A 22,276-nucleotide genomic window follows, 5' to 3' on the forward strand; every position below is an offset into this window, starting at 1 on the left:
GCATTGACTAATTATGCTCATAAACGGTACTTATGAAAGATAATTTTATTGTATTTTATAATTTAATGGACTTCATTTAAGTAGATGGATATGTATATCTTCATAAGTGATAAAAAAATTATATAAACACGAATACGCATAACAAAACTGCTTTAGATCTCAACTATCTCGACAATCTTTGGAGAGGCAAAAAAGTTAAACTTTGAGAACTTAAAAAAAAACCATTGGACGTTGCAAAGCTGCAGGCACGGTTCCCGGTGCTCCCCTCCGTCTGAGACGTTTGCTTGTTCGATCGGCGCCCGCGATCGCCCCCTACATAATTTTATGACTTAACCCGTATAACGACATGACCTGTCATTATTTATTTGAACAAGGCTTAAACAAGTAGCGTAAAACCAGAACCGAACGACCTTTTTTGTTACTTGACAAACAGTTTCGTAATACTTTGAAGGGGTTGGTCAAATTGTACAAAACGTGGACCATTTTATGTTAAAAATACTTAAATTTTATTGTAAATACCTATTGTATTATATTTCTCAAATCGCGGACACTGTAACACTTTTTAGTTATTTTGAGTTTTAATGCACTGCGAAAGTGTAAATTACTTTGATGGTTATTTCAACCATAAATGCAAATGCCAATAAAAATATACTTTCTCAACACAATAAACAATCATTTTCAATAAAATTCTTTAAACAGATTATTTTTGTTTTATAAACACAAAAAATCCGATATGACCATTTCTTACTCAATTATGATTAATGTAAGGAAAATCGGAAAAATACTTGCGTACAGGTTATTTTTATGGTTTACGACTAAGGAGCCCTAAAATGTATGATTTATTGTTACTAATTACTGGCCAGCTATGGTTGTTGACCACGTCTGCTTAGTATGTGTAAGCATTAGTCCGTATATAGGTAGTCGGTTACGCTATTGTGTTGTGATGCAGATGAATAATGCAGCACTCGTAACTCTGGCTTTTATGATCTAACTCATCGCCTATAAATCACTACACAACACTGTCGTTAATATAGAAATATTTCACATCCAGGTTCAAGTTCATTGAATCTAGTATATTATAATGGATGTTCATTATAATTATTTTACTCGGTAAATTATGAATATCGGTATTATTATGTGAAATAGGCATATCTATTTTATTAGTCACTGATTTGCTACTCGTGAGATAAAGCAAAACAGTGACGACTAGCTCTTTTCATAACAACATTTGCACTATTGTTTTACAAGAGCAGAAGAACTAGAATACCGATTAAAAATAATTTAGATAGGTATGTGTTTCTGTTTAACTTTCTTCTAACCTAGCGAGAAAAGTTATACTTAATTTCCCCATACAAACATACATATAATAGGAACTCGTAGTTGTCGTGAAAGAAATGAGAATAACTTGGTAACTTTTATATAGATGAATTCATAAATATTTTATATCAATACAAGAACACGATCGATATTTTTTTCTTGTTGGCTGTATCATAATCTTATCAAGTGCACGAGAGTATACGAGTGTGTACTATTACTGAGTTAGAAAGTTGATAGATATCATAAAAGGCATCTTGACTTTATGACTGATAAGTGCGTAGTCCAACAAGAACAGAAATCGTAAATACCGAATTGCACAACGGTTTTGCTAGTTCCACCAGTCTTATAATTACGGTATCATAGGTTCATAACTGACAGCAGACCCTGCAGTACTCGTAGTTTTAATATTCTACATTAGCATAGCATGCTTTGTTGAGTGGATATCTACAAGGATTTTATTGAGCCGGACGTTGAAGCACTTTAATGGATTACCAAAAATAAAACTCATTCATATTCATTTCGGTTTCTTTACGGGTCAAGTGTTTCAGATAAGTTGTATTATGTCAGAAATACTCTGAAATATATATATATATATATAGCAATTATTAATCATTGAACAACTAAATCATTGAAAACTATTCAGACTCTATATACGTTAACCCTTTCAAGTTTTCCTCCGCCAATGATTTCGATTACATACATTACAGCTATGAAAGTACCAAGACTCGATAGATGCCAGTTAGAGGTGTATTTTGCAATTTCGCGCTTTCCAGGTAATAAGACGGAAGAAGTGTAGTACAATTTACTTACAAATATATCATCAGAACCTGTGTTGTTAAAGTTTGAATAAAAAAGACGCACGTTAAAATGTTTGGTATAGAAACATGAGAACTAAACCCGAGATGGCAGTGACCACATCGCCGACGTATCATGGCTCGCCAATTCATGACGGATTTGCCACTATCAGAGCGCCTAGAAGCAGGATTAAGATAAGAAATCTAGTTGAACCAAATCAAAGCATCAATCTACCTCAAAGACACTCCGAGTATTTCACGTTAAACAGGACATCCAAAAATAATTTCTTAGATAGCAGCTGCGGAGTTCAATACGTAAACAATGGATCAGCAAGCAATACGTTTGTTGATAAACCATCACGACTCAGCTTTACAGAACCCATTTATGCCAAAGTAAGTCCACCGCATTCGAAAAGCAATTCTCCAGTGAAATGTTTAAACGGCAAACAAGAAAGTCATTACGATTCTATAGACACAAAGCCGCGAAGACGATTAAAAAGCTTGGAGCTATCGACGGAGCAGGACGCTAGTAGCAGCGAAAAAATTGGATTCTCGAACTTAAGTAACGGCGAGCGCCAGCCGTATGAACAGCACGTAGCCAACCAGGATGGCGGCGAGCTGCATTCCGTACGCACGGACTTTACTGGTTCCTCAATCGACTGTAGAAGGAGCCACAGCGATCGAGATAATTGCTCGGAATCCTCCTCATACTTTACCGATAACGACAGACCTATTTCAAGCTACAGCGACAATTCCACAATACCGTCAACAGACACAGAAGATGTGTTAAAGGATTTGCCAAACAAATCAAAATTTCATAGATCTCCACAAAAATATGCTACTCTAAACTTAAGGAGGCCAAAATTTATAGACCTTAAAACCCCTAATATGAAAGATAATCCAATGTATGGAAGCTTGCAACGCAATAGAATAGGATATCACTCTGAACCCAACACACCGCTTACTGAGGAGCATGCAAACTTAAATAGTGAGCCTACTATTCTCAGTGAAGTGCAACAGATACCTAGAATGCCTTTGCAAAGTAGTAGAAACAGTTTCAAGAGATCTGTAAGCGAAAACGGGTTTTCGAAACGACTTAACTATAGGCATTCCTTCAGTGCTGACTTTAGACCACAGAGACGGCCTCATAAATGCTGTGAATGTATAACTGGAATACCAGCAGAAGAAGATGCAGAACAATCACCTTCGCGACCATTATCCAGGACGTTAGGAACTCTGTATGAATCACAAGATCCAAAAGTTGGATGCCAAACAATTCTGCGATCAAAACCACCAGTGCCATGGTGGGAATTGGCTATCAAAAAGTCCCGCTATAAAAGTTGTCCAATTTTAGAGGAGGTGAGTTTTTATACTTTAATTATTAATAGGTTTAGGTAACTAACATACTGTAGATATAGAATATATGGAATTTATAAACAAGAAAATAATAATATACCTTTCATAGTATTATTTTCTTGTTTGTTGATTCTTATAAATATTTATTAATATCAATTAACGTATATTTCAATTTGTTAATGTTTACCTTTTCGCTTAGAGCAATTATAATAATAATGTAAAAGGTGATGTTTAAAATTTTAAATGTTAACGCAATGCAATGAAAGTACATGCGTATCAAATCGAAACATCAGCTAGGGGAGAATACTAATGAGTGACGTAGCGTGTCCACCTGACATCTCATAGGGAGGGTGCAACGCCCTTTAATAGATTACATAGGGAGTGTCGCGCCGTAATTCAAATTAAATTCAAAAAGAAAATACATTTTTCAGCTTTCATTTCCTACGATAATGTTATCTGTCTAAATATAATCACATGACATAGACACTTTTCTACGAGTAGAAATGAAATCGAGATAATCACACATCGATTGGAATCGCTTTCCAATGCGCGCCTTTCATAAAGGTTAACAGGTGTACGAATAGAAAAAATATCTTGTTCAGCATCGCTGAGAACCTTTTGCCATACTGCCATTATAAATTATAATCATACAAAAAAACCTTACCTGACTACCGAGGTTTTATCAAAAAGGTTCTCTTTTAAACTGACTGACGGTCAGGTGTTGACTTAATCGTTCTCCAAATCCCATTCATCGGGCTCGTTATAATTTCCTTTCCCACGATCCCAAAATAATCTTATCAAATAAGGTCATTTTTAACGATTCTTTAAATCAAACACTTATGCAACATATAGGCTAATAAGTGTTATATTTGGGTAAAGGAATTATTTTAGTTTAGAGCTCTACGTACGTACAAAAAAGTTGGATAGGCACTAAGAAAAAAACAGTAACTGTCAACGAAGTTATAGCATATACTTTCATTAATATTAACGAGCATCGGTTCCAGTAGTTAGTAGGGATAGAGGCACGTATAAGCACATTGGGATCGAGCGTGAGATAACTATCGTTCCAAACGCCTGCGCGTCGCAACTTCAGATGTCCGCGAAGGTGGTGGCCACTGCGACCACGGCACACTTTCCTAGCGCAACTGCATCCGCTTATACCATTTCTCTCAGGACTTGTTTTATGGCTTTATTGTTTAAAAACTTGTACTGCTATCTTGAATTCCAGAATTTATGAAGCACAATCTTTTGACCTCTTGAAAATAGCTATTTAATGTGAGTAAACAATGTTGCGTACCAATTTTTTATTGTACGCATCATCAATGACGAAATTATATTGAACTGTAGATACCACCCAAATGGAGCAACTGAATAAACAAAACTTTCAATAAAGCCTTTAATTTTTGACGGTGCGGTGTTCTTGTACGGCATTCACATAAATTGACCGCCGACATGCAGCCCAGATATGTCCAAACCGAATAAGGAAGAGTGCACTTGAACAAATAATATCTCCTGTCTTGTACCAATCTCTCGTAAAACACACCAGTGGGATGTAGAGTGGGCCTTAAATATCAACTGAGGGACGTGTAGGTGACACCTACTCGATTTGTATTTAGTTATCTGTGGTATTGTCCCCGCGCACATGTTATTTTTCCAAATGATGTTGTTATGAGAATTACGACCACGTGTTCTATAATATTCGTAAAAGAGACGTTTATCATAAAATATTACCAGTACTTTACTGGTTCCCTTAAGTTTATATTGTTATTGAGTATTGAAATCTTACAAAAGATGTTCCGTACAATTTTATTAGTCATATCTTTTCATGCTCTTTCCGCTTTTATATTGATTTAGAAGAACTACACCTTAGAGTAATGATAATTTTTGAGTATGGCAAAAGTTACAGACTATCAACCTTTTGGCTATTCAAACCTAACCATTGCAGTGTACACTACAAACATCATCATGAATTAATAAAGCAGTTGTGAACGCTGTACTTGTTCTAAGTCTACATTTTTTCTAATAAAGATTCTGCCACCTGCCTGTATATTAGAATATTAAACTGTATAAACCTCCTGTAAAATTCACCTGCGTCTATAAGAAGATAATTTCAATGTCCATTTGCGAAAGCTCCTGCAAGACCGACGGATGCATTAAATATTTCGCAGTAAAAACTCTCGCGGGCACACTCGACATAATTCTTTCCTTACAGAGGACTAGCAACTATTTGATCGTGTCATTAAGTTCTTAAAGCGCGGCTGTTTCCGCAGCTGTTGATTAATAATTAGTTTCCACCTGTCTGATATACTTTTATGGTACCATGATTGCGAATCTTATTGCTGTATTTGAACAAAGGATGTCAACTCAACTTAGCAAAACATTGACCGGATGGCCGATAGTAAAGAAAATATAATATAATAATACCTATTAATTGGATGATGGTGATTGAAGGTTAATCGATTAAAATGTTTTTGCTTCAAGGCAGTTCAGGTTGTAGGCATATAGCCTGTAGGCCATGTATCATATTGACTTGAAAATTGGGAAAAAATATAGGTATTGTGACGTTAATGGTTAATTAAGTATATGCCTAAATCGAATTTGCCTTAGTTGAATAAATGGGAGTATTAGAAATTATCAGTAACTGCCCTGATGATCAGAGTTTCACGAACCATAATTGCCGACGGTAATGCGTACTCGTTAACTTCGGCACGCGTACAAGGTGTCTCGTGGAGAGATCTATCAATAACGCTCAGGCACCATAATTGGCTAAGCAGCGTGCGTTGGGGCAGGTGCATAGTCCTATTAAAAAGATATATTTAAATTGAATTTATTTTTATTCAAGTTGATCGTTGGTATGTAAGAAATTAGCACAAGAAAACGTTCTCCGAATTTTATTTCCCAGCAAATAAACTGATACGTAAGTCTTTACGGTGTTTATATTCATGTTTTCGTTGGGACTTGGGACGTTACCCCCTGTTTTAATTTCGCTGAGTGCATTCCCGCAGCAAACAAAGGGTCCCGTGACCAGCTACACCCACGTCCACTATAACTGTGTTACCGTCCTATAAAGCAATTTATTTCGATGAGTCACTTTTACAGTTCATAAAATGTTTACAACCAATATTTACTACGACGTAACTAAGGTAAAATGTGACGTAAGTAATTATTTTGTCGTCAAGGTGGTACATTTAACCGGTTTCTTGTGACTCGAGAGCAATTGGTGTCATTATCGAGCTAAGGATGTCGAGCTGGATACATAATAATCTCACCCTGCAACAAACCGAAGTTATGGAGAGATCTATGTCGGTAGCCGGCCTGTGGTCGCCTCTGATTACGAACTCGAGTGAATAGAAATTACAGTTATAATGTAGTCCAACTGGCCGGAGGAAGCTGTAAGGTACTCGCTAATTAACTATGAGTATTTATTTAGAATGTAACAGAAACAAGCGTAGCTAATTGCCTATGTAATCTTCACGACATTACAAATAATTCATGCACTTATTGTTGACGAGTCGTTTAAAATGAAATTGAATCAGCCAAATGTATATCAATATCTTGGTTATTTTTAAAGCGCATCATCAAAATTGACAGGATGCTAACTAACCAATGTGTACATTGTTGCAGGCTCACGTGGTGTCTGCTTTTGAGCAGAGTCTATCCAACATGACGCAACGCCTGCAACAGCTCACCGCCACCGCCGAGAGAAAGGTAATAAATAACTTTGTATCGTTAAATCACACATCCTTTAATTTCATTTTATTAGAAATTATAATGTAGATAATTTGAATATTGCATACAAGATATAGGAGTTAACGAAAAGCGGATGACCGTTCTTACTATTATAATGTATGAGATGAGATGTGAACGCCCCATGCCACTACAAACTGACGGCAAACAAACCGGTTCAAACGGAAACAAATTACTTTCTTTTAATTGTGAGTTTTATTGTTGTTATAGGTACTATAGGAGTGGTCTAATACTTTTTGTTTGCTTTAGGATTCGGAGTTAACGGAGTTGCGTCAAACGATCGAGCTGCTGAGGAAGCAATCTATCCAGGCCGGTCTTACGACCGCTCACATGCAGTCCATGGGTATTCGAGCAGACGGAGTTAACGTCACCGGACCGGTAAATATAAAATCATCTGTCTCATACTATTGTGTTAACTCTACATATTTGAATATTTCTCTATTGTGTAAATGTGGAAAATGAAGTAATATAGCTTGTAAATATTTATTGTCTTTAAGATCAATCAATATTCTTATATCTTAGATGATCAAATCAAAAATGTAAGTGACATTTCACTGTATCGTTCTTGAAGATCTTTTGTCATGCATAGAACACACAAAATAAACGATTGTTTGTGATTGCCTTCTAATGTTGCGACGTCTTCATTTACATTTGTATTCTAATGTTGAAACTTTGTGCGGTGTCCAATGTCATCTATCAATCAATGTACATTATACTAGGCATGCGTTGCAATAAGACCAACATCATTAGCATACAGTCAAACATACGGGACTCAAAGACTACGTAGAAATACATGTAGCATTATCAGAATCGGGACGTTCGAGGTCCAATAAGCAGAAACAAATAAGGCAATGATAGCATTTGCATTAAATTGACCGTCAATAGATCCGTCCCTGTTCTACATTTGAGACGCGCCGAGAATAGACAAGTGACATGAGTTACTACCTCCTTAATATTAACTATAAGTACATCGGGAACTTATTCAAATTGATATAAGCAACGTTTCGACCGCGTTGCGAAACCTCATCATAATTACAGATAGTGATAAATATAGCGTAGAGCTTCTACATGTAAAAGGTTGCTGCAAATCTTTGGCATTCGTTTCGCTTATTCACATAAGTGTTTGCATTAAACATTTCAATACACGTTTTTGATAGATCGTGTTTTGAAATGGTCGTACACGAATAAGTATATGGTTATTATATATTTACTTTGAGTAAATATTTTGTTTTAAACAAGTTTCGTGACATAGTGGACCTATTATTAAAGGTTTCGTGCGTAGTCAATGCTATTTCTGTCGAAATCGCTAAAGTTCACGGACACAGATTAAAGTTTTAAACGGTACAGCGATATAAATCGAAAAATGATCAAACTTGATACGTAATTAAAAATATTTTAAGACTGATTTACGTGTGCAGGAGCCAGGCAGTCAAACTCAGTCATCTCCTCAGCGGACCGCGCAGACGGGCAATGGCGCGATCACCAGGCATCTGTCGACCGACAGTGTGTCGAGTATCAACAGCCTCAGTAGTGGCTCGTCTGCACCGCACGACAAGAAGCACAAGAAGAAGGGATGGGTGAGTTTCAGTTAAAATGTTTATATTAATTTCACAGCTTCCGATTGTTTGGGAATCGCGGGTGTTACAGCATCTCAAGAGAGCCATGAAGGCGAGGTCCAAAATTAAAATTACTGATTCGTATTCAGTTTTTTCTTTAACGTTTACTTGTGTTTTCCTTCAATGGCTAGTTTGGCTATGTCTAACATATTACCTAAGTCGAGACAATCTAACCGGTTTAGTTTTATTGTGCCGATAAACTGTAAGAACCATGATTTTATGTGAACATTTTACAACTCCTTAAAACTGAACTTATTTTTAGCTACGAACTTCTATTTTCTTTGGGTCTGATAACGTTTTCTAATTCAAACTTAATAAATAAGTGAAATTCGTTTGTTCAATATGGATATGAGTGTTAATAACTCAGTTTACACGCGCCTTACATTTGCCATATTTTCATATAGGTACTTTTTGACTTTGGTAATCATAACATTAGGCATTTCATTGAAATTTTAATTCATAAAATACTTATATGTTGCGCAACTCCTTACTCGCGTTTATTAAACTTCTATTGAATAAGATACTTAAGAAATTATGCAAATTGGGCGTGCTATCTGTAATTTACTATATCCATCTATGAATATCTATAAATTACCTAATAATTTTTAAGAAAAAAACTGGTACTTACCTACAATTAATTTCGTAACAAATGCATTTAAATTATCCAATACGGAAACAGGAAACGTAAAACTAACAAACCATTATTCCACGACAGCTCCGCTCATCGTTCACGAAAGCTTTCTCGCGGAACGCCAAGATATCAAAGACGGCGAAGCACTCATCCCTCGGGCAGCTGTCATCGCAAGACAGTTCGTCGGGCTCGCATCACTACGACGACCCGCACACGATCCGCGAGGGCAGCAACGAGAACAGTCTCGAGCACTCGCACGAGACGCTCGACGTGAAAGACAAGCCGTGCCCGCCGCAAGCCGCCGAAGACCAGACCAAAGGTGAGATAAGCGACACCAACCAAACAATGCCTTGCTTCTAATCGCGAGAGAAAGTGCAGGGCTAAAAGTTCAGTTTGCTGAGACTACGTGGTACTATATTCTTGCACGGGACAAGTAACAAGAAAGTTTGACTTAACCTCTAAAGCTAAATAGAAACCGTATTTACACGTATCTCATATAGTGTAACTTGTTTTACGACAAACGACAAAGCATCAGAAAGTAGAGAAATAAAAAAAGAGATTCTATTATATTCTATCATATTATATATATCATAAAGGGATATTATAAATTGCATATCAAATAAATAATCGCCTATCAATAAATACTCATCATTTATATTCTTTTTTACATCAAATAACTTACTTCACTACAAATAAAATAAATGTTTAACAAAACTCAAACTGCAGATAATTCGAAATGATACATCAATATGACATTGCTTTTTTTATTATAATGCAATACAGTTAAATTTATTCTTGTACAAAAATACTACATACATAGCATTAATACTGACTGCACAGCAAATTTTCCATATTTCATAGCAAAATAACTATCCCAGTCGCATATTAACCAGTAAGTACAACAAAACCTATTCATCATATTTGTCTTAATTTTCAAGAAGCCATGCTCGGCCAATTTAATGATTATTATAACAAAAAAATCCTGTCACATTGCATTATTTCTAAAACCAGAACAAATTAACTGAAAAGGTTCGCGGCTTCGCGCGCTTTTTCATCATTGGAGTGCAGAGTGGCGCGAGCGAGTAAGATAGAGTTCAATTAAAAAACATTGTATTAAAAATTGAAGCTAGTAACGAAAACGAATCGCTGCAAAACCGACTCCATGTAGTCTTGTTTGCCTACCCCTAGAGTGCAATTCAAAACCGCGTAGGCGCGGAGGGGCGAGGCGGCCTGAGGTGAGGGTGAAAATCATCTGCGACGATAAGCTCGCATGGGACCGCCGGAGCCCCGCAGCGCCGGAGCCGTGACAGAAGCCATGCTTGCTGCATGTTGCATGCTTACTTCCATGTTGCATGCCTGCTTACATGCTGCATGCCTGCTTGTATGCTTCAGGCTTGTTTGCATGCTTCTTACAGGAAAATAAAAATTCCAAAACTATGCCAAAAGATGATTCTGACTATAAAATAAACATTCTGAAATATGATATTATAGTAGTAGCCTTTTAATGACTATATGAAATGTATGCTAAAAGGAAATACTGACAATGACTGACAATGCACCAGCCCCATTTTTTTTAAGAACTATAGTATATATGTGCAAGCATATCATCGGACTTGCGATCCGACTCAAGTACGTGGCGCCACCTGCAGAAGCTAAAAATGTTGCCTATTGGGCAAAAAAGGAAGCGTGAACGCTTATAAATAATTCAATAAATTACAATTTTGTATTTAATTTTATATTTTTTTGCTGATCTCATTATGCCGTAATTAATAAATAATAAGATGACTGTGACTAATAAAAAGCTGTTTTATTCAGAAAAACTGCTGTAAATAATATAAAAATAGAAGCTATATTTAAAAGAAAAAGAGTTAACATGTATAATGTGCATTAAGATTATTAGCTGTGCATTGATGAAAAAGCTTTTGCTTTAGGAAAAATCGCTGTACGCTGCGAAAATAAATTGTAGTGTGTTTAGTGATATTTTGAGTTGAATATTTTGCTGTGCAATCAGTAATTTTGATGGGAATTCGGAATCTTATTGCATAGAAAAAGGATATTTTTTGATTTGCGTTTTAATACTACCCTATTATAAATATGTATATATGTAGCTATATGTAGTTTATCAGTTGTGTTAGCACCCATAACACAAGTTAATTAATAACTTACCATGGGGCTAACCGACCGTGTGTGAAAAAGGTGTCCCGACATTATTATATTATATATATATTATTATATTACATACTTTGATTTTCAGTATTGCAACGTTTGCGACAAACGTATAAAGTTTTTAATTTGAAATTTTATAGTAATGAATTAATTCCAACCACTCAATGTTTTAGTGCAGGTTAATTTTATTGCTTGTTACGAACATCGTAAGAACATTCTCAGAAAAGTTAACGTCGTAATTTGTTAATTACTGGATGTGGCTTACGATCTTCATTTTTATTTCCAGATAAACCAGATGATTCCGGATTAGTTGATGAGTTGAAGAGGCAATTACGAGAAAAGGATTTGGTGCTAACAGATATCCGACTAGAGGCCCTCAGCTCAGCGCATCAACTGGAAAGCCTGAAAGACACCGTCATCAAAATGAGGGTAATTGCTCAACCAATTAATGAAATAGCTTTTTGCTTATACATACCAATTAAGTATAGCCATAAGATTGTTATCGTAAATTGTGAAACCTCCCTAAGGGATAGTCGGTCTCCACTTGCTTATTATTTAGGTGCCTACGAACAGTAAGTATTCATTAGGGGATCGCTATTAGCCCATTACACAAATTAAACGAGCTATTTGGTACTGATTATAGTTGTTGTTCTACAAAATGTTCATAAACGGCCCCAAGTATGTTATTAAATTCTACATGTACATTGCCCATAAGTACCGAGTAGTGGGATCTCATTAATGTTTTTTGGTTTACAAAAAAGGCTTACGCAACTTCCTCTGATTTAGTGGCAGTTTTTGTCTAACACGAAACTCAACTCTATGTAAACGCACAAAGACTTGTTTATATGAACACGTTGAAATGTCCTTCTCAAATCAAGGTACACTTCCAGAACGAGATGTTGAACCTCAAACAGAACAACGAGCGGTTGCAACGGTTAGTGACGTCACGGTCGCTGGCCGGCAGTCAGAGCTCGCTGGGTACCGGCGGCTCCGCTGTCGAAGACCCGAGGCGGTTCAGTCTTGCTGACCAAGCTACTATGCATCAGGTAAGGACTCATAAAACATATAGTATTTAATTACAAAAATGGTATTCAAAGAATGGTAAACAAAAATGGTATTCTTTGAATACCATTTTTGTTGCCAAGTTACCAAGGTTGCTGAATTACAAAAATGGTATTCTTTGAATACCATTTTTGTAATTCAGCAACCTTGCTTTTACCTACCCAATCATATTGTCCTGTATTTTTTTGCAGTAAAAGTGTAATAATGACGCCAATTTTAACGTTTCCGTATATTCGGACGACTGCACACACATTATATGAGTCAGTGACAATTTTGTAGAGAGTTGCATACAAAATTTTAGCGTCCTAAATGACCAGCTATAAAATAGCAATTTTGTGGATCTACTAACCAACAGCTCGCATGCAATTATCTATCTACAAAACAGCTATATTATTCAACTTGGTAACAAGTGTACTTGTATTTGCAGGCGACACTAGACATGCATTCACAACCTCTAGACCTAGACTTCAACTGTATGTCATCGGCCCCAACCATGGATTTTTCCAAAAAAAGCTCGCCTAAATCGGGCATGGTCGAGCCCATATATGGCAATAAGGCCGCTTGCGAACTAAATGAAAACAGCGAGACGCTATTAGCTGCACTGAATGGCAGCAGTGATTTATTCGCGAACGGACTCAACGCCAGCGAGCGGCTCAGCGGCGACTACGACATAAACAGCGTACTGCCGCCGCCCAAGACTAGGGAACTGGCCATAGGGGAAAGTTACTCCGATATCGGTAAGTCTATTTTTAATACAAACGCGTTTGTTTACATTCGGGTTACAAAAGGATTCATTTAAAGACTCATTGTATTTGTTTAACAGGTGTTGCGGACAGTCAAGGAGATACGACTGACGGGAAAAAGATAGCTATAGCTGTATATTTAGGACAACCGGAGACATTCCAAAGATATTTCGAGGAAGTTCAAGATACGCTCACAGAATCTGAATGTAGATTCTACGCTAAACAGTCAGCGAGCTCATACAACAATCACTTCGAGAAACAGTCCAGTTTCGACTCGCCTCGATTATCTCAAAATCGTAGCCCCGAAACTGAGACTCAAGACTACTCGCAAATAAATAAGTCGAACACGAATAGCCTTAAAAGCAATAAGTCTACGCACAGTAGTTCGTATAAGAACGTTTATAATAGTGACTCGACAATAAACTGTAATGAATTCACCATAGCTTACACTTATATATCTGGCAAGACTACTTGGCAGAACTTAGATTATATAGTTAGGAAGACTTTTAAAGATTACTTGTCTAGAATAGACTTGGGAACGAATCTCGGTTTGAACACTGATTCAATAACTTCGTATCACTTGGGCGAAGCGACACGAGGCCCTGAAATAGGTTTCCCAGAGCTATTGCCCTGTGGATACATCATTGGCACTGTCAACACGCTGTACATCTGCTTAGAAGGAGTCGGTAGCCTGGCGTTCGATAGTCTTATACCAAAAAATATTGTATATAGGTAAGCATTTTTCTACATAATTCAAAACATTATTTGCATTCATTCAGATGTATCCTAATAACACATTTGTCTCCAGATATGTTTCTCTGCTATCGGAACACCGGCGAATAATTTTGTGTGGACCGAGCGGCACGGGCAAGTCTTATTTGGCAGCAAAGCTGGCAGAGTTTTATGTGCAGAAGACCCAACGGAGGGGCAATCCCGCCGAAGCCGTTGCTACTTTCAAGTAAGTTTTTGAACACTTATTAATATCTATATCCTCGGTCTTTATCCTAATAATGCAATGTCGAAGAGTTAGGTTAGATATCTAAAACAGTTCTAGAAGAGTAGTAGGTAGGTACCTACATGACAGAAGTCAACCCTTGTCACACGTGTGGTACCTACCTATCTGCTTAATTTTGTTAAAGACCCCTATACCATGTTGGATCATAGGTACTAGTCCATAATAAAAACAAAAATTCTTACTTTAGAGATACTTCCTCAATATGTTCACCTTAAAAGTAGATAATAGTCTATGCTAAACCACCTATTTACCTGTACCCTTACAGCGTGGACCGCAAGTCCTGTAACGAGCTCCGCGCGTACCTCGCGAACATCGCAGAGCAGTGCGGCGCGGCGGCGGCCGGCGAAGAGGCCGCGTTACCCTCCGTCGTCATACTCGACAACCTGCAGCATGCTTCGGCGTTAGGCGACGCCTTCGCCGGACTACTGCCGCCTGACAACAGAAACATGCCTGTTATTATTGGTAAGACTCACTCACTCTTTCCAACTTTAAAAGCCATTTTTCTTAAGGAGCATTTTCAAATGACGAAGATTTTTGAAGGCACTATCAGATATTTAATGAATAAGACCCCTTTTCGTTCTGGAGTCCAAATTTTTCAAGGTCTATGTTTAGTCCTACGACTCGCTGTTTAACCCCTCGGAAGTCTGAAGTTTGCTTATGGAATTTTAGCAGAACAGCCGAATTTTCGACAAGCTACAATCATAGGGCCAACTCAACTTTCTCTTCTATCTCAAACAAAGAAAATAACATCGAAACCATGAGATATAGGGTAACCCGGCAGTTGTATGGTCGAGAAGAACGTATCGTAAATCAACTTTGATGTGACTGGGACCAGGAAATAGCTTTAAAGATCCCTTTGTGCAAATTAAAGCTTCGAGACTATTTATTGACTGTTAAGGTAAAACGACTGGCAGTTCGTATTAGATCATTATGGAAGACCTTAATAGGACTGATGTTAATTTGTTAAACTGAATACTTGTATCTCATTACGATCCTAAACAGGTCGTGAGAAAATACCTGTCAATGATTCAGCTTCAAACTCTTTTCTCATAATGACTTTAGAAGTTAAATATTTAAAATAACTGGGTGTTTTTATAGGATGTTTAGTTACGAGAAACGTAGTAGGTAAGGTACATGGTTTCCTTTACTACTCATTCTTCTCTCCTGTTTTAAATATGAAATATTGTTTTGTTTTAGGTACAATGTCCCAAGCCACGTGCAATACAACAAACTTGCAGCTCCACCACAACTTCAGGTGGCTTCTTACAGCCAATCACATGGAACCTGTCAAAGGATTCTTAGCTAGGTAAGCTTTGTCGAAAATATTCAAGCAATACTTTTTCAAGCAAAGAATATCCAAAAGATAGATAAATTTGGATAATCCAGCTTTTTAGATCCCTTTTTTATTTACAATGATTTAAAACATTTTACTACATCATGATTTGCACAAAACTATTGTGTATTAGGAATGTACCTAACAATGCAATTGTGAAATCGTATTGAAATTAGCCATTTCGTTTACAAACTTGTGAAAACCAAACATCGATTGTCACTCGTGCTGTGCCACAAAAACACCTAATTGCAAATTGAGATCACGTCACTATTCACGATTTAGAAAATCACTTTGCTATATCTAACGACAACATTTGAATCATCTAGCTAAAGAAACACTTGTAACACCGTTAGGAAAACAGCTGTACCTATATCAGACGGCAAACTTGGTACAACTTAGTACATTACCTTCAAACAAAAATACCACAAAATATCATTATCATCTTTTAAAACTCGTCTGAATACCATAACGAGCAATATTTTTCTAATTTGACTTATCTTACTCAGGTACCTTCGCCGCAAACTCTTCACCCTAGAACTGCGACTGGGTCGACGCGAGCCTGCCTTAGCCGCCGTACTAGAATGGTTGCCTGGAGTATGGTCTACGCTCAACGCCTTCCTTGAAGCTCACTCCTCCAGTGACGTCACCGTGGGCCCGAGGCTGTTCCTAGCCTGTCCCATGGACTTGGAAGCTAGTCAGGTGAGAATTGCAATTCTGGCTCTATCATTAATTTGGGATGTGGTAGGTAGTTTCTGTGGGTATATTATGGACTATAAGGTGTTAGGAGTTTTTAGGGACGTACAGTCAGACGTGGTTAAGGGACGTGATTCCAAAGAGGCGGGAAATGATATTCGTTTGTGGCAAAGTCCTGCATAGGTACTCGCCTCTTATTAGACTTGCTTATTAGTTGATGAAAACTTCTTCCGTAGGTACATCAAAAAAACCCTTACCACTGTGTATCTCATTTAAGACAATCGCTTTTCTAAATTGAATCCTTCTACAAAAACTTAATTTTTAATGTAAATAACTCACCACAACATTCCTCTCAGGCATGGTTCGCGGACGTATGGAACTACAGCATAGTGCCGTACGCGTCGGAGGCGGTGCGCGAGGGCATCGCGCTGTACGGCAGACGTCGCCACGCCGCCGTCGACCCGCTGCAGCATATCAAGTCTACGTATCCCTGGAGAGAGCCCAACCACTCGCATGTATGTATACAAAGGCGTTTTATAAACTGCAATTAATAAAGAGGCTTTATTAATAAAGAATCAAATGAAGAAGTAAATAAAAATAGACAATTTTTTACCTGAGCGTTGAGTCCCTGAGCAAAAGCAAGATGCTAAGAGGCAAAAATCGAAGGCAGTCCAAAGTTCATAATATTCGCACCAAAAAGGTTGCTTGACTAATGGTGGTATAGGTAACATGATCATAAAATTTTACATTATTTTCACAGACACTGAGGGCAATAACGGTGGAGGAGATTGGCATTGAGGAATCTAATCAAGATTCCAACACCAACAACAATCAGGATCCTCTGGTAAGAATAACGTTTACCTACCTACCTACAATCATTTTAAATCGGAAATATGTAGTATTACCACCAGTATCCAAGAATAGCTTATTAATAATCATGGTTTGCTTGTTACAGTTGAACATGTTGATGCGGCTGCAAGAAGCGGCGAACTACAGCGGAAACCAAAGTCAGGACTCGGACAACGCGAGCATGGATTCGAATCTCACTCACGACAGCTCCATGGGCAACGAGCTATAATAGCGACGCGTCTCGTGACGTCATCGTACTCTTAGGATTTTATACTACCCGCTGGTATTCTGTGATATTGCTTCTCAACACTGCGTATTGTAGTTGAAACCAAGTAATACCAGCAGCAATTCCAAGCAGTGTATGAACTAAACTGACGTTCCTTACATGTGGATTATAAATATGATATATAAAGCCAAATATTTGCCATATGTACATTATTGATATTTATTATTTACTTATTCTAAGTGTTACTTAAGTTGCGATTCTATTATTATTTCTAGTTGATTTTTGTTTTAAATTTTATCGCTAACTTGTAACGGCGGTATTTATTTTTATTTCGAAAGGTTTTACTCTGCCATATTTGCGGATACTAGCAAATATCTATTGCGTGAGTATGAGAACCTTTTTCTAAGTCTGATTTATTTCTTATACATTCGAAATAAAAAATCATTTCAATAAGTGAATAAGAAATCAATAACAGTGCCTGGAGCGATCATTTTCCATTTTTTTACAACGTAATTACAATGTTAGATCTATTACTGTTTATATGAAGCATTGTGGCTTTTACTATTGTTATATTTTTTCAAAGTTAGGATATGAACCGCATTTGTATTACGGAGACATGTATGTAACATATGAAAGTGTAATTTTTATACCATTTTCATATTAAAATTCATGTAAGTACCTATATAATATATTTAAGTGTAAATATGTTTAATATATTTTCTTTTTGTATGCGATTACACTAACCGCTATCTATTGTCATAAACAGCGTTAATTTTGTATAGAAATGCGTAACAACTGTTACAGTGTTCGGTATGGATTGACTCGTGTGCATAAGTGAAACGTGATATCTACAATCTATGCTTTACAGAAAATGTGAAATAAAAATTGATTATAAAAACTGTGTGTTTTTGAATTCCACATGACTCATTCTCTTCTTCCCATTAAAGTTAAGAGATACAGGATTAATTACTAAACAACAAATAAAGGTTTGGAATTTAGAGAGTTCAACAACATAATATTTTGAGGCATTTATTGAAGTCATTACTTAATTACAACATAGTTTTATCAAACATTCGCCAGACACAGACATGGTAATGGAGCAATTTGGACGGAACCAGTTTTATTTCATTTAGGACTAGAATCTTCATTTATTAATTGAGTACTAAAAGGAACAATTGCATTAGTTTGGTGAATCCAATATAAATAAGGCACAACCATTTCAACAAACCAGCCACTGTCATTTAAATTGTAAGCTGGTATGACTAAATGTATCAACAAATGAAAGCATTCAGCAGCTGTAGTATACAGAATAGCAGATGAAAATTTTTAAACAGAAAGAAGCAATTAACACTATCATTATCATAATATAGGTATGGATTATCTGTTAGGGTTTTTTTTTAATTTTGTAACATTGCCAGATTTGATTAGGTACTGAATTAAATTATTCTAATATCTACATTTAAATCTAAACATGAGAATTATTCACTAAACAGGTTGAGCACATAATAGTGCCTGTCAAGAAAGCCTAATCTAAATTTTTACCACAAGAATAACTGTTGCTCTAGTATATTTTAACAATGCCAGGAAAATAGTTTGAATTATCACAATGTAAAATCACCAAAGACAACACTAATACAAAAGATTTTTTAGGAGGCAGGAATATTTTTAATATTGTTTTAAATGCAACTGAGGTCTGAAATATACTTCTGTTTAAATAATGTAATAAGGCTTCATTTTTAAATTGTACACAACAGTTCCACAGTTTTGGATCTATAAAGTCTATCTAACCACTCTATCAATTATTTCATTCAATATTAACAGGAACTTATTTTGTATTTCATTAAATAGTATTGCTAGAATTTATCAAGTAATACTTTACTTATTATCAAGACAAAGTTTAGTCTATCAGGTCTACATTTCAATCACTGTGTATGTCAAGACTCAAATTCGACAAAGAGGGTACAGGTGACTCGGTAAAATCACCGGAATCATCGCTATGGACCTGACTTTGTTTAGGATCTGTTATCCCCTTGGAGTTATTACTTTCAGATTTCTTTGACCTAACGTTTGTTATACTTAAGGAACTTTTCTCACTTATTAGATCTGCAACATCAGAGATTGACACAGAACTCTGTGAGCTCTGGGATGTTTGATGTGGACTTTCTATTGTGGCATTCTTGTTTAAACTTTTTTCTAATACATCTTGAGTTGACTCTGTCGATTTTGTTGGCTGGTCTTTATTTTCTTTTAACTTAGAAATGGGTGATGATGAAAAATCATCACCATAACTAAATTCAGCAGTATCTCCATCTGACTTTCCAGATTCTTGTGATTTCTTCTCACTGACTTCTATAACCTTATTCACATTGTCTTGTTTGTGAGATACAGAGTTGCTACTCGATGTTCCAGATTTTGCAGGTGATAAATCATTTTGTACATTTGTTCCTAATAAAAGGTTTGTATTACTCTGATCCATAGGAAGGGCTTCCACAATTGGTAAGCCTGCTGTATTGAGCATTTTTTCATCTAATGAGTTAAAAGGTTTTAAATCTAAATATGAGGTAGAGTCACTACTGCTATTCGTAGTCAATTTTAATTCATTCATTAACAATGAAGTCTCATTTCTCGGTCTGTTGTAAGCTACTGACTTGTTTTGATCTCTTGCATCTCCAGGATCATTTGATTTTGGTGTATCATGGGTAGCTTGAGTGCTATTATTGTCCATTTGAAGGATATGGTCTCCCGGAATGTATTCAGAACTTGTTTTGTCCCTTGCAGAGTCACTAGAAGTATCTGTGTCTGAATTGTCAAGCTGTAGCCGCAGATGTAGTTTATTTTTTTCATCAGAAGAATTATCTGACTGAGAATTACTTGTGGTACTGCTCTGTGAATCTTCATGAAGAATGTAAGTGGAATTTTGTTCTTCTCTGTAATTCTTACCATCATGTTGCTCATGATTGTTATAATTTGAGATAGCATTGGGGTCATAATATTGTTTCTGGTGTGGCAATAACATGTTCTTAATTAATGTGAGCAAGAGAGGTTCTTTTAGGTTATCACATTTAGGTAAGTTCAACTTCTCAGCTAACTTTTTCTTACCGCTATAGTTATACTCGTTTCCCTGTCGGGACTCCGACCTGTACACGAACAACGTGTTTTTCAAACAACAAAACTCTAGGAACTCGTGCACAACAGATAGAGCTATAATACCTTCGGGTAGTTTAAGAACGTTGTCTAAGTTAACATTCTGTTTCAGGTTTTCACATTCATCTTCAAAAGCTAAAAAAATATTTGCCCTTAGCAACGCGCGTATTTTGGCCAACGATCCATTTCTCTCTAAGGCTTCTATAACCAAATCTCTTAGTTCAGTGTCTTCTGCTTGTGCCATTTTAATTGAAAAATAGTTTTATATTGTAAATCACTTTGATAACATGAACACAAACATTAAATCGGCAGCACAGCTTGTTTTGCTTCTTGAGAGACGCAGTTGAATGAGTTCCGTGAATCAAACATTCGGCATTTTAAGCATCACGAGTGACTGCAGGACGAAATGATTGATTTTCAATGAGTTGAAAGAGAGCAGTGTAGAAAAAATGTGCAATGTCATAAATTCACAGCACGAATTATCAACACATTCAACACCATCACCGTCACTACTATTTGACGTTTGTTCAAAGCTGTCCAAAGTAAAAAATGGAGCAAGCATTTTCTTCGTTCCGAAATGCACAGATTAATTTACATTTTGGTTCGATTCATTTTATGTCGCTAAATTATTAAAAAAATATTATTCAGCTTACATACACAGTCTAAATGCTAATCAATCACAAAAATAAGGACATATCAAAAACAAATAAAATTAATAATTGAAAGTACCCACCTACCTACCGCTGGGAAATAAAAAAGTTCAACAGAAAAAATTGTTTAATTCCATTGAAAAGTACAAAATTAAGCAGTTGTACTCATTCTGTACCGAGAAAGTCTACCCGAAGAGAAGTCATAAGCCACTATACTTACTTTCATTATTTAGCCTGATTTTATTGAAAAAATAATTATATTATAAGCCAAACTTATTTACCTGATTAATTTGTGTCCATTAATTTCGTCCCGGTTAGATAGGTACAGCTAAACATTAACACATAAGATACATAAATTCACAAAATAAATAGTTACCTACTATGGTACATCTAGATTTTCGCTACTATATCTTTGCGAACGTGCTCGATTACAAGGGGTGAAGGCTTGCGCCGGGAAATGTAGGAAATTCAGTCAGTCGGGTCGAGCGAGCGTGGGAGGTCGGTACGGCGTCCGCCTCAAAATTTAACGGCATAATGAAACTTTTAGTCCATTTTCCTATCACATTCTGAGTCAAACATTTATAAAAACTTAACGACAGTGCTTACATTGTTATATTCGTGCACTGGGGGTGAAAATACCCACAATGGCAGTATAATGTGTTAAAATACTAGTGGCGGGAAACCGTTTTGATATCTCGCTTGACGTGTTGTGTCCTATGTGTACGTAGAGCGAGAGGAGCCGTCTGCCCTAGAGGGCGGCCGACATGCTGGATTCGTCGTGAATCGATATTTTTGGAACGTTGTAGAGCAGAAACCATGAGCTTCGAGGCTCAATAAAGGTACGACAGGTGATAAAATTAACCGTTTGTATTCTCCCAGTTACACCCAACTCATTTTGCAAATACATAAATGTTCTGCGGTAAACGCCGCGATC

General features: G+C 36.6%; 3 protein-coding genes across 19 annotated transcripts in view; 2 read left to right on the plus strand and 1 right to left on the minus strand.

The window, feature by feature from the left end:
- Sick (sickie) overlaps window positions 1-18,447 on the plus strand; it is a 185,294-nt gene extending 166,847 nt beyond the window's left edge. For 13 of the 16 annotated variants that reach the window (XM_064034576.1, XM_064034565.1, XM_064034567.1 and 10 more), the window contains 15 exons: window positions 7,092-7,175; window positions 7,464-7,592; window positions 8,633-8,791; window positions 9,546-9,780; window positions 11,914-12,056; window positions 12,506-12,673; window positions 13,117-13,426; window positions 13,513-14,164; window positions 14,241-14,390; window positions 14,713-14,909; window positions 15,645-15,753; window positions 16,287-16,479; window positions 16,830-16,988; window positions 17,234-17,317; window positions 17,429-18,447. In XM_064034576.1, coding sequence (XP_063890646.1) covers window positions 7,092-7,175; window positions 7,464-7,592; window positions 8,633-8,791; window positions 9,546-9,780; window positions 11,914-12,056; window positions 12,506-12,673; window positions 13,117-13,426; window positions 13,513-14,164; window positions 14,241-14,390; window positions 14,713-14,909; window positions 15,645-15,753; window positions 16,287-16,479; window positions 16,830-16,988; window positions 17,234-17,317; window positions 17,429-17,551 — 2,895 coding nt within the window. In that variant the 3' untranslated portion in view covers window positions 17,552-18,447. The remainder of the gene's footprint in view (window positions 1-7,091; window positions 7,176-7,463; window positions 7,593-8,632; window positions 8,792-9,545; window positions 9,781-11,913; window positions 12,057-12,505; window positions 12,674-13,116; window positions 13,427-13,512; window positions 14,165-14,240; window positions 14,391-14,712; window positions 14,910-15,644; window positions 15,754-16,286; window positions 16,480-16,829; window positions 16,989-17,233; window positions 17,318-17,428) is intronic. The other 3 variants (XM_064034566.1, XM_064034575.1, XM_064034568.1) reach the window with 2 other exon arrangements.
- A 114-nt stretch (window positions 18,448-18,561) lies between these two features.
- LOC110375958 (dentin sialophosphoprotein) lies at window positions 18,562-21,207 on the minus strand. The gene has a single exon (XM_021334303.3). The coding sequence runs from the start codon at window positions 20,934-20,936 to the stop codon at window positions 19,467-19,469; it is 1,470 nt and encodes a 489-aa protein (XP_021189978.3). The 5' UTR covers window positions 20,937-21,207; the 3' UTR covers window positions 18,562-19,466.
- A 601-nt stretch (window positions 21,208-21,808) lies between these two features.
- The window catches only part of Gaba-b-r1 (metabotropic GABA-B receptor subtype 1), a 136,830-nt gene continuing 136,362 nt past the window's right edge, over window positions 21,809-22,276 (plus strand). For both annotated transcript variants that reach the window (XM_021346041.3, XM_021346048.3), the window contains exon 1: window positions 21,809-22,181. The gene's annotated coding sequence lies outside the window, so the exon portion shown is untranslated. The remainder of the gene's footprint in view (window positions 22,182-22,276) is intronic.

This window comes from Helicoverpa armigera, chromosome 5 (assembly GCF_030705265.1).
Source record: "Helicoverpa armigera isolate CAAS_96S chromosome 5, ASM3070526v1, whole genome shotgun sequence".
In the NCBI taxonomy this organism is placed as follows: domain Eukaryota; kingdom Metazoa; phylum Arthropoda; class Insecta; order Lepidoptera; family Noctuidae; genus Helicoverpa; species Helicoverpa armigera.

Coding starts and splice junctions, on each gene's coding strand:
- LOC110375958 (XM_021334303.3), bottom strand. CDS start 20,936: ATGGCACAAGCAGAAGACACTGAACTAAGAGATTTGGTTATAGAAGCC.